Below are 12,583 nucleotides of genomic sequence, written 5' to 3' on the forward strand. Positions count from 1 at the left end.
CTCCAAAGATCATTTCAGAGGCAAATACAATCAGCTACTGGAGCCAGGAGCAGCGCAAACAACCACATTAGAAGAACTGCATCCAAGATATCCACTCTAAAGGAACCTATGGCCGAGCCTATAACCTGTACCAGCCTATAGGGGGGCCAGGTGCTTTGACTGTCTGCAGATGCGGTGCCTGCGCAGGTGCATCCTTGAAAAACAGACCATGACCTTGGGTTTTGGCTGAGTAAGGAGCATCTGAATGAAGCGCGGCGCGCCCCCGGCAGCCAGGGCTGAGAAAAGGCGCATCCTCCAACTCCTCCTCCTCCTCCTCCTCTACATTTCAGTCACGCAGCTTTGCTCAGATTTGAGATGATGCGTGTTTATTTGATCCTGTCTAGATTCCGTTGCTAATTTATAGAAAAGAAACAGCCTTTAACATCGATGCATTTGCACATATTCCGGGATTAATTGTAGACTAGCAGCCGTTTGAGCGCGTTATTTTTTTTTAAGGGGGGGGGAAAAAATCTGCGATGCTTGCATCCGACCGAGCGACTGCACCTCGACGAGGCGAGTAGAGAGATTTCTCTGGGGATATTTCACGTTTTTCTTCCTGCGTTCGTTTGCAAAGGAAGGAAAGGAAAGGAATCAAATCGGATTTGGGCGCAAAATTTACACACATTAACTCCTATTGAAATCTATATTTATGAAATAGTGATGTGCATCCTCAACCACCAATGATGTTGTGGTCAGAGAGCACCAAAACAGCCTAAAAAACCAGGTGATGGACAATGTCCAGTCCAGCGGGTACGAGGCACCTGCTATCCTGGCCCTGAATGCAGCGGAGAGAGACACCTAAACGGGTGTCACCGTCAAGCCCTGGATGCTGCGCCGAAAGATGGGATACTCCGACCCTTCGTCGGGTAAAGACATACTCGGCAATAGGTCTCTTTGTTTCATATTCATTTGCGCATTTGGACTCGTCACACTTTTGCAACAGATTCTCTATGGAAAAAACTACATTAAGAGGTAAGTGCTGATTGTTTCTCTCCTATTGGTCAATTATAGCGCAGGTCCTGCTATTTGTAACACACTGTAATGATAATAAACACAAAGAAGCATGTCTTATAAATATAAATGACTGAATGCTGAGAGGTAAAATATGAGTAATAAACTGAAAAACTGTGGGGTTGGATGATACAGATGTCAGGACGCATGGGGGGTGGGGTGGGGGTGTGGGGGGTAAACAAGCTTTAGTGGCTGAAAAGAACAATAGCAATTAACCATCCATCTTTTTTTCCAGTGAAACAATTTCCATTGGATTTCTTTTTTTGATATTTTCTGAAAATGAAGCATCACATTCATACCATACACAGTGTTCCAGCTGTGTATGGTAATGTTTTCCCTTTCTTTTCCCAAAGATCTTTATTTGATTTTTTTCCTCTCGACTGGTCCTAGTCCTACATCTTACAGAGGCATCCGATTATCACACTGCACCCAAAAACCTTACTACCGGAGCTGACAGATAACAACATGTTAAAGATGATGTGTATTTCTCATTGGTCCTTGTTAAATAAATCATCTTCACCAGACTGTGCACACAGAGCCACTGCAGAGTTTTATAATACCTCTGCAGCTGAACCCTGCTTAGATCCACTTGTTTTCTTTATATTCTGAGCAAATTTCAGCGTGAGACGAGCAGATGCTGAGAAGCTGGGATATTTGATCTTTAGTTGGTTTAAAAAAAAATGAAGAGCACCAACTCTCACTCCAAAAATGAGGAAAAATACCCATACAGACAGCACATGTATGCTTACTTCACAGGAAACATACATGTGCTGCAATCTGAAAGCTCCCCCACAGCTAACCCCTCCCCTGCCACCCTGCTGGGCTGGTCTAATGATACTCAATGTGGATTCATTGCATTCTGACCTCTGCAGTGAGATGCATGAATTCAGACCCACACACACACACACACACACACACACCTCTTTTTGCCCTGACTTTTACTCCTAGCGCTCAGCCTAGGAGAGAAGGAGGAAACAAGACACACAACAGAAACCAGTGGGCTCAGCGGCAGCCATTTTGCTACAGTCTGTCTGCACACACACCTCAGTGCAAGTGGGGGAGACAGGGAGGGATAAAATAAATGTGTGTGTGTGTGTGAGTGAGTGTGAGGCAGAGAGAGAGAGAAGACGTCATCTTATGATAGCTCCCCAAGCATCAACAATCAGAAGTCCACATGGGTCTAACCACACCCAGGTCTGACAACATGTTGGCAGGATGATTACCACACTGTTAGGGCGGCACAGAAAGGAAAGCAGAGAAGCTGCAGAGGAGACATTTGGGTGCCGGAGTGAAAGCTCAGGGAGAAACAGTTTAGACGTATCATCACTCTCAGTCCAGCTTACTTTGTGTATACGTCCATCTCAGATGGCCAAAGGGCACGAGGACACTAATTAGAGTCAAACAGCATTGAGGACATTGTAGTACTTGATAAATCTGGCCATGAAATGGACTGAGATGGACTTTCCAACCGGGGCCACATCATGGTGTCACATAAATCAAGTCACTCGCCTGTCTCCACTGACAGCAGGATGGAGCTGTTTAGGATTGTAAGATGGCTGTGCAGGTGCCTGCAGTGGGGCGTTTAAGCATGAACACAATGAGTGACACACTTCTGTGGAGGAAGACTTTCAACTCTGTGTGATGTCTAAAAATAGGCTACTTTAGCTAGAAAAAGCAGCATCAAAGTCACCAGGGAGGCCAGGACTGGTTAGTAACCATCGAAAAATGAGCTGCACACTCACTGTCACTACCTTTAAGGAAAACAGATGAAAGTGTACAGTGCAAGAATGCACATTTAGAAGCACAAATGTGACATGTTTGCTTGATTAAAAGATATAAATGGATAGTTATTAGCTGTCAAAGCATCATTGGCGATGATCATGCTCGGTTTATGAACCTTTCTGGATGCATTATGTAACACAGCAGCACATTCCTCATTTATCAAGCTCACAAAATTGCCATTTCTTTGTCTCTGCCATAATTATGGCTCCAACACCTAATGGATGTGATTGTATTCATCATTATCTATCTCACAAGGGTGGATGTAGAGGGTGTCTACATACTGCTGATTATGGCCATTGGATTGGATGATAATTACAGGAGCGATTTACACTACTGTAAACTAATGGCCACTCTTAATCATTAGAGGAAAGTCTCCCGGACAGACAGCACTCCATGGATCAATGTTCCTGTCCTGCCCTAAAAAAGCAGAATCCAATAGCACACATAAGAGTCTGTCCTACCTCTCAGTCCTAATGGAGGCCATGCCTGAGGATAGGATCAGTGCACATTTGTGCTGCAGAGCAACCTTTTGTTGTTGTTTGTCTACTAATGCCTCTGAACTGTGGTCATAACTGAGTCAACCCGGCTTTTAATGTTTGATTTTAAACCAATCTGTGAGTCAGACATCAGATTGTGGCTTTTATTGATGGTGGCTGCAATACTGGAAAATATCGGCTTAGTATAATCTGAAAATGATATTGATCATCCCAGTGTGTGTTTCTGATTGGCCTCAGTGGGCACGGGGCTTTGATTAGATAATGGTTTCACATTGTGCTGCTTTGATTAGCTTTCGTCCCTTTTTTCAGGCGCACATCCTGAAGCGAGGCACTCAGGTTTGCAGAGTGTTTTTGGAGATGCTGCAAGTGGCACTCAGATGTGCCTGCAGATCTGCATCAACATGAGCCTCAGATGATAAATGCTCCATCACATAATGCACCCAGAAAATGAAATTAGCACACAACACCCACAGAGCACTCACAGAAGTGAGTCACATAGTATGACTACTTGTATAATAATCAGTCAGCTAATAGGAGAAGGCGCCCACGGATGGTTGGATGTATGGAAAGTGATTAGTCTGTGCAAAAATGCACATGCATTTTTTTAAAGTTGGGAACAAAAGTCTATTCATTGTCTTTTGAAGTTCCTCTAAAAACAGCTGGATACCCCTCTGTGCTGCAGAGCCTTAACAAGAAATGTACTGTTTCACCGGGTGAACGCCGCATGCACCATTCTGATGCTTTTACACCAGCAGTAACCATTCAACCGGAGACAATATCACCCTGTGAGTGAGTTCTGCTAGAAGGTACAGGGTGTTTTAGGAAAAATACTAAAAGCAAAACACATATCTGTGCCTGGCTTTTTCAATTGGAGTCAATTGGATTGTAGCTGAAAGCCACTTAGAAGGAAACAAACTTGATGGAATCTCACCCGAAGCACGGCTCCATTTGGATTACCGTAGATGTCTCTAGAATTAGCTGCACCAAATGGCCTCCTCTGACAGTTCACTGTGAATTTAACAATGGAGGTATCATGGCTTTTAGGATCCATACTGCTCAGTCGTGCAATAATGTTTACAGTCTACAATCTGAACCGACTCGGTGCAGATCAATCAGCTCAGACTGCATGGAACCACCGGCAGATGCAGCCATGTTTTAGGTTGATTTGTTTGATTGGTTAATCCAATCACAAATAAACAGTTTCCAAGAATGGATTCTTTCCAGGGTAGAAGAGATTGTGTGACTAGCATCCCTCTAATCAATTGTAGACACTGTTTGAGGCTAATAGAGGCTAATCTGATAACTGTAGTACCTCTGAAGTATGGCATGATGTTAGTCTGGAAACCTACCATCACCAGAACAGACAGGAGGGATGAACAGATCATTACCTTTTATCAGTAATATCAGGCTTGAAAGATGGTCCACAGTGGCAGCTTTAGCATCGACAGCACGCTTGGCAAATCCGTTGGCATCTCCTCCTCAGATATAATTTGACATTCGCAGCAAACTGGCACCCATTATTGTTCCTCCCTTAAATCACTGTGACTTTAATACATTGACTTACAAGTCTAACACTTGTGCAAGCCAATATTGCAGAGTGTGAATGTTTGAATCACACTCAGGATAGTGGCATCAGCCCAGCAGAGCATAAATTAACCATTCAAATCATGGTGTCATTAACTATGAAAAAATAAAAAAATCCATTCTAACCATGTTTTAATGTCACACTGTTTTTCTTGAGCCCGAAAGCTGGTGCCCCCTTTAATGTATCTGTGTATGTGTGTGTATGAACTTTCTGTGATGGGCGTGGCAGTGTTTGTGTTTGCAGAACAAGGACAATAAATCCCGAATAAACTGACTCATTTTCTTACTAGTGCGCAACAGTTTAGCCGACTCAAAGGGGACGAGACAGGAAATTGGACCGGTCCCGTTAATTTCTCGGATGATGGATCTCTGAAGCCTGCCAGAAATGGAAGGAAAAGGTACTTTTCCAACGTGACTGACTGCACAACACCTCTGAGAAAAGAGAGTGTGAGAGAAGAAAGCTAGAGTGAAAGAGAAACACATAGCTGACGACCCAGCCCTGCATGTGTGGACTGGGCCGCTGATAACGCCCATGGGTCTTGTCCTTAGATGCCGCAGCACATGTACACTTTTTTTTCCTCTGATCACATGTGTAGCTTTAGGAAGTTAGCAGGGGGTGGACTACTACATCACATTTAACTCTAACTTAACCTGTCTGCATGTTGACAGATGTTTCCGTCAGAATTTTCAGCCAGATTCACAGATCTCCGTTATAGTCACACCCTGCCTATCCGATATTAAGAAGAAAAAAAAACGCCCTCAAAGGTAGGCCAGTCTGAAGGCATTTCTAGTATTTTTCACAGAAACCCAAGAATGCCTCTTTTCTTTTTCATTAGTTTGAAAGGTATACTGTCATATTTTTTTAAGTGGTGGTTGCACTTCAGATCTGCTCTTGCATGTTGTCTGATCCCGTCCACCTCAAACCCTCAGACCCCTGAACCCCTCCCCACCACCACCACCACCACCACTACTCCCACCACCCCACTTCTCGCCCCCCCCCCCCCTCCAGAAGCTGGTTGAACCACCCACGGTCTCCTGTTGATGTACTGGCTTCTCCTCTGTGTCCCCATCCAGCACCCATTTCCTAATGCCTTGTCCTCCTCAACCTGTGTCTCATGTGTTCTGCACAGCTCTGTGTTTATGCCACGTCTCTCTGCTCCCGCCCCCCCCTACCTATCTCCCCCTTCTCACATCTGCATTGTCTCTTTATGCGACCTGGAGTTACCCCTCCTCCCCCGCCTCCTTTGTCCACTTTACCTTTTCCCTGTTACAAGACGTCAGGAACGTGCCAGATTCGTTCCCCTCTAAAAGCTCGTATCTGTGATCAAAATGCTGGTTCTCATCCTGGATTGGTCCTGAACCAGCATTGTACAGTTAATCTCAGACAACCACGAGAGACGTCAAGTCATCTCGTGAAGTACTGAACAGAGAACACTTGCAAAGGTTTCATCATCTTAGCTAAAACAAGAACCAGCAGCCCAAATCAAGACAGGCGCTCCTCTCAGAAATACACTGCATCATCAGGTGGATGTAGACAACCAGTTTCATCGTTAATTCTTTGTACAGTTTCATCCCAGCATCTTGTTGCTTTTTAATGCATCCCTTCATTGTATGGCTTGTTCTTTTATCAACATCATTTTGTTGTATTATTTTCATTTTAAAACTCATCTCATGTTCCTTCACAGCCACAGGTAATGTATTGCAATTTTCTCCATCTTTCAAAACTCCATTTAACACCTGACCGATCCATTCTAACAAATTGCACAATACACTACAAAGTGCCCTCCAAAATGTAAACACTAGAGGTTCATATAGTTTATGTATAGACTGAGATGACACTGTCAGTTCTGTGGCCCTCCAAAACGAACAGGAACATTCTGGATCAGGGTTAAACAGAGCCGCTCTCTGGGGGCGAGACTCTTTACAACTGAGACATTTGGCATCATTTCTTCTTATCTAACCTCCTCTGCAGCTGAACCAAAGACAGCCAAAAACCATTTCTTCTATATAAAAAGTGATTAGTCTTTATGAATATAAACTAAATTAGACAATCCATAAAGCAAAAACATATAACTGAGCAGCAGAAGTGCTAATTACAAGCTAATCCTGTAGGGCCAGGCTGTGAAATCGACCTTTAGGCTACTTTAAAATCATTTTATGTTCACAATAATCAAATCAAAAAGCATCTAATTGGTTTTAAAAACAGACCAGTAACCATTAAAGGTCATTCATTCAAATTCAGCCTATAAAATAGCTGTGCTCTAAAACACACGCAGGCTAATATAAGGGCTAAATCCTCCCACATTTTCCACACTCAGATTACTGAAATCATAACTTTATGTATTTCTGTGTTGCTGTTGTCATCTCAGTGTAAAGTAGTCCTTAGTTCTAGCTAATAAAAAATATGAAATCCTGCTTGTTATGACCTCCATGTTATGAGTACTTGTTTGCATGATGTATGTGTTCATGTTTACAGTGTTACCAAAAATCCAAATGTCACCTTATTACAGCCGACACAGCACCGAAGCACTGACACTCTCATGCTCATATCCACCATTTTAACAAGCCAAGCACTGGAATTAACCCCGACAAAAACACAGCACGTTTACACACCAGTGTGACCAAACACAAGCTGTCATCATAACCAGTTAAAATGTGAGAGGTGTTATTATTTTATCACATTGATTTAGACTAAGATGTTACAGAATCTGGTGCAAGTGTCCAGTTAACATGTTACTACCCTGTTTGTGACGCCTAACGTCAGTCACATCACTTCTGTCATTTGTCATCCCACAATGCTACACTGATATTCTATTATGTCATAAAGTCCAATCCTAGGCATTTCCAAGTAAATATGAATTATGTTGTACTTTATTGTGTCCTTACAGAAACACTGTTAAGTATGTATTCTGCATTTTATCTCCACAGTTTGCTGTTAATTCTCTTGTGTGCGTGTGTGAAGTGGTGTAGGCAGAGGATGACTGTGTTTATCCCTCCAGGTATCTGGAAAATTATGATGGAACATTTGACTACAACTCCACTGCATGCAGGGAGCTCAGACAGGAGATTATGGATGTCAAAGTCCTGACAATGTGAGTGTTCACTGAGGATTTCTTTTTTTTAAATTGATGTGAATACAACAAGCTAAATGCTAACGCCAACATCTGGCATGTTAATGTGTTAGTGTGTATTTAAACATGGAGAAAAATGAAGCGATGAGGGAGGGATGACCAGCCAATACTCTGCGGCAGGGTTTTAGCATTTTATAGCTTCCACAGATGATTAATATTCTTCTTTTTAATGCGAAACTGCCGAATTAATCGGTTGCTATCGGATTGTAAAGAGAAGTTGCACTAATTTAACAAAAAGTGCATCAGAATGAAATCTCCTACCCTACCTTTAAAGAACTGCAGGTGTTGCAGCAACATACAGCCAGGGTTACAGTTGGTGGACAAGTCCCACAAACCACCAGTGTTCATTGGCTAACATTTGCTGATTAGCAAAATATAAGCACCACTAATGCTAATAAAACAGGACCTGAACAGTACAAGTATAGTATTGTACACTTTATCTCGAGGTAAACATGAATGTTTGTACCAACCCAACAGTTATTGGGACAGTTCTCTCAAAAGCACACATGTAAACACAACGATACTGGAGGAATCATAATGGGATCATAAAAGTCAACAAACACTGCCTCCCTTCAGCCACTGACACACACACACACACACACACACAGTGTGACTAACAACACAAACAACAAGAAGTATAGATAAGCTCTGTGATGACACTCATGACTGCGGGTGGTGCAGACAGGGACAGATACAGCAAACCTTGAATTTGAAGTTTCTTTTTAATTATTTATAGTGATTATGGAGTTCAGTTTGTCGGGTCATGATGCATTCTGCTGCACACATTTCCCAAAAACAGTCTGGGTAAGGAGGTGAATTAATGATGAAACCATACATGGGTTAGAGCCCATAAATGGTTTATTTCCCTCTGATGTCTGTGACAGGACTATGATCTAAAAGTGAACGAAAGTAATGCTCAAATTCTTGCAAACGCATCATCACGTCCATTATATTGGAAGCACTTTACAGCCAAGTTGTTGCTCTCATCTTTTTATTGTCACTTTCACCACAGCACACTATAAATAGAAAATTTTTATCATGCTGCTCTGGCCAGATTCATTACACTCATCGATGATCCGGCTGTGCTCACAGCAATCCGAGCAGCATCTTTCCCTTCCTATGAATATGAACATTGTCCAGTGACCTTATGCATGCCATGTCCCTCCGGCTGACAAACATTAGCGTCAGACTCATCCTAGGCGCCTGATGAAGAGGCCGCCTGACTGTGGCTTAGAACAGCTGCTGTCACTCTGCCAGCCAGCAGAATTATGGCTGCCTCCCAGAGCAAATCACTTCACCCAATCATCTCAGAAGAAAAAATGTCAACTCAAGGACAGCTATTTACAGACATTCTCGATGAAGCCGCTGTCTTCCTGCTAACAAGTCTAAATCTGTTGTTATCACAGAGGAATGGCTGCAGTTACAGCTTGTTTTTTTTGAGTTAATGTGAAAACACAGCCTTCTTCTGCGCTCCATCTGCCAGGGTGAAAACCTCAGAGCTCTTTGAGAGGTGGCGAAACCTGCAGGTGTGTAGGTGGGATCAGAACAAGGAAGAGACTAGCAACTTTAAGTAAGTTCATCTGTGTGTGTGTGTGTAAAAAGAAGAGTTGGTTCTGTATTGACTCCTTCTTCCACGTCTTCCTTGTAGGATGTCGCTGTCTCGCTGCTGTAATGCTCCTTCCTTTCTGTTCACCACCAAGAGGAACACTCCTGCAGGGACCAAGCTGAGGTACGAGGTGGACACCAGTGGAATCCTTCCCATTACCACAGAGGTCTTTAAGATGTTCCCAGATGTGAGTCCATCTCCTTTTTTCTGTCCTTTTTTTCACACATTGGGCGGTCGTTTTGCTTTAATGAGCCCTTCTCTCTGACTTGTGTCTGTTTTATACAGGATATGCCATATTCCAAATCACAGTACAAGAAGTGTGCTGTCATTGGAAATGGCGGTATCATCAAGAACAGCAAATGTGGAAAGGAAATAGACTCTGCAGATTTTGTTTTTAGGTACACGGTATCTTTCAGTTTTTGTTGTGTGAGGGCTGCACAATGATCATATGTGATACCCCTGAGCTCCTCCTTCATCCTGAGGAAGAGTCTTAACCACAAATATAATTTACTGCTACAAACATGGCAGATTGTTCCTTATATATGATCCTGGTGCAGCCCTTCATTACATCACCAGCTCGTCTGTTTTACAAAAAAAGGTAAACTTTTATCGTCTTCCTCTGCAGGTGCAACATACCGCCCATAAATGAGAAGTACTCTGCAGATGTCGGCACTAAAACAGATCTGGTGACAATAAATCCGAGCATCATCACTGAGAGGTACTGTAAATACGAGTCTGAGCCAGAACCTGTTTCTGCTTCTCCTGTTCTTATGTTTCACTTTCTCTGCAGATTCCAGAAGTTGGAGAAATGGCGGCGACCGTTTTATGAAGTCCTGCAGAATTACGAGAACTCCTCTGTGGTGCTACCTGCCTTCTACAACACCCGCAACACCGACGTGTCGTTCAGAGTCAAGTACATGCTGGATGACTTCGATTCCCAGAGGGGCGTCTTCTTCTTCCACCCGCAGTACCTGCTGAACGTGCAGCGCTTCTGGGCTGTGCAGGGCGTCCGGGCCAAGCGCCTCAGCAGCGGCTTGATGCTCGTCACCGCCGCCTTGGAGATGTGCGAGGAGGTCCACCTTTATGGTTTCTGGGCCTTTCCCATGAACCCCTCTGGCATCTTCATCACTCACCACTACTACGACAACGTCAAGCCGCGGCCCGGCTTTCACGCAATGCCTCATGAAATCTTCAACTTCATTCACATGCACACACGTGGGATCCTTAACGTGCACACAGGGCCGTGCAGGTGATCCCTCGGCAGGGTTTCTTTCAGTCGGCCTACAGAGAACACACACTTATATGCTCTTATGCTGATGACTACTCACTTTATTTGCCAACACGTCATTCTTTTCAACAGCCAGTCAAAACACTAGGGTTAATCTGGGACACTTCAAACATAGGATGCTTGTTTTTAATGTGAACAGTGGTCTTCATAGTGATGTTGTTTCTGTGAAGTTTTCTAGTGGCTCTGCTGTACAGAGGTATTGTTTTCTATTCAACCGCACAGATATTTACGCTGAAACGGGGCTGCAGTGGGTGTCTTTGTGCCCCCTCATCCTCACCTCTCTCACTGTCCTTCTTCTTCTTCTTCTTCTTCTTCTCTTTCTCTCAGACACTCTGTGGGTGTGGCAGCTTTTAATGTTTGTGTAAAACAAAGCCTGAACCTTGATATTGAGCTACTATTTAAAGAAAAAACGGAACATGCAGTTGTCTACTTTTGTAATCTATTTCCTATTCACCACCAGATTCAGTGGGTGAATATTTTAACACACTTTTGAAATGGCCTGTTTTCAGCGGCCCACTTTCTCCCATTTAAAAATAATCCTCTGCTGAAGCGGTTTTCTGATTAGAGGCAAGACTTTTTTTTTTCCTTTTCCTGAATATATTTCCCAATGACACCATCTCCAGTTTGTGAAGCACTGCTGAACAACCCAGCCTCTCGCCGTCATTCATGTCTTAAGCCATATTGCCTTATGAGGTATCATACCCCTCTGTATGATATTCACCTGCGTGTTTTGCTCATTTGCAAACACATTACTCTCAAATCTCAGTTTCTCTATTAAATTAAAGGACATTTAAGACCTGCTAAGCTTATATTCTATTGGAATGTCTCCCTCTAAGCTTTCATTCACAACCATGTAATAATCTGCATGACTCTGTACTTGGCTTTGTGTGTGCCTGCTTCAATGATCACTGAAATATGTTTACACACCTCTACTGAAGCTCACAGTGCTTTTGGAGATGTACGCACGGACCTTTTCACAGAAAGATGTGACGGTTGCTGCCCCTCTGTGAAGTGCTATGACACTTTCATCACTGCTGTATCGTTTCACCTTCCACTCTGAACTGTGAGCTTTCAGTTTGCACTCCTGAAAGGATTGTGCGTTTCACTTTATTTTGTTGTACACTGAAAGAAAAGAGACTTTTAATTCATACTTTCAGACGGATTCATTGCTAATGATTTTTTTTCTTTACATAGAGTCTTTGGGTGTTTTAATTAGATTTAAGTTCAGCAGTTGTGTACACCAAAAAGGTTTTAGCTTCACTGCAGTTGTCAGCACTGATTGATGAGTGGGAAAGGACTGGAATTGGTCTGTGTGCTGAAAGGAAGTAAATATGTAACACAGTGCTTCTTATCTGACTCTGGATCATTCTTTATACCAGAACTGTGTTTGTAAATAAACTTGTTTGGATTTTCTCAGCTGGATGTTTATGGAACTTTCTTTTCTTTATTTGATGACAAAGTATTTTTACACTGCTACATGTTGATCTTTAAGAAAACAGACTGCTGTCCCAGGTAACAATTCACCTCTCAAATATGGACACCAATGTTCACCTGTAAGCTCTGTTTTATGTCGGAGGGCTGATTTCTCTTGAGTCAAATGAGGTTTGACTCTACTATCATCCACAGGCTAAGTAATCTGATGGTG

The 12,583-nt window shown here is 43.0% G+C and overlaps 1 protein-coding gene across 2 annotated transcripts; it reads left to right on the plus strand.

Moving 5' to 3' along the window:
* Positions 1 to 328: 328 nt before the first annotated feature.
* On the plus strand, positions 329 to 12,221 carry st8sia5 (ST8 alpha-N-acetyl-neuraminide alpha-2,8-sialyltransferase 5). 2 transcript variants are annotated; one of them, XM_028417815.1, is made up of 9 exons: positions 329 to 1,011; positions 5,204 to 5,311; positions 5,583 to 5,678; positions 7,913 to 8,005; positions 9,528 to 9,614; positions 9,693 to 9,837; positions 9,936 to 10,048; positions 10,276 to 10,368; positions 10,441 to 12,221. In XM_028417815.1, exons 1-9 carry the CDS (start codon positions 866 to 868, stop codon positions 10,901 to 10,903), a joined length of 1,344 nt encoding a protein of 447 aa, XP_028273616.1. In that variant the 5' UTR covers positions 329 to 865; the 3' UTR covers positions 10,904 to 12,221. The 2 variants fall into 2 exon arrangements, with proteins under 2 accessions (XP_028273616.1, XP_028273617.1); XM_028417816.1 differs by lacking the exon at positions 5,583 to 5,678.
* Positions 12,222 to 12,583: the final 362 nt, after the last annotated feature.

Source organism: Parambassis ranga, chromosome 12 (assembly GCF_900634625.1).
Source record: "Parambassis ranga chromosome 12, fParRan2.1, whole genome shotgun sequence".
Lineage (NCBI taxonomy): Eukaryota > Metazoa > Chordata > Actinopteri > Ambassidae > Parambassis > Parambassis ranga.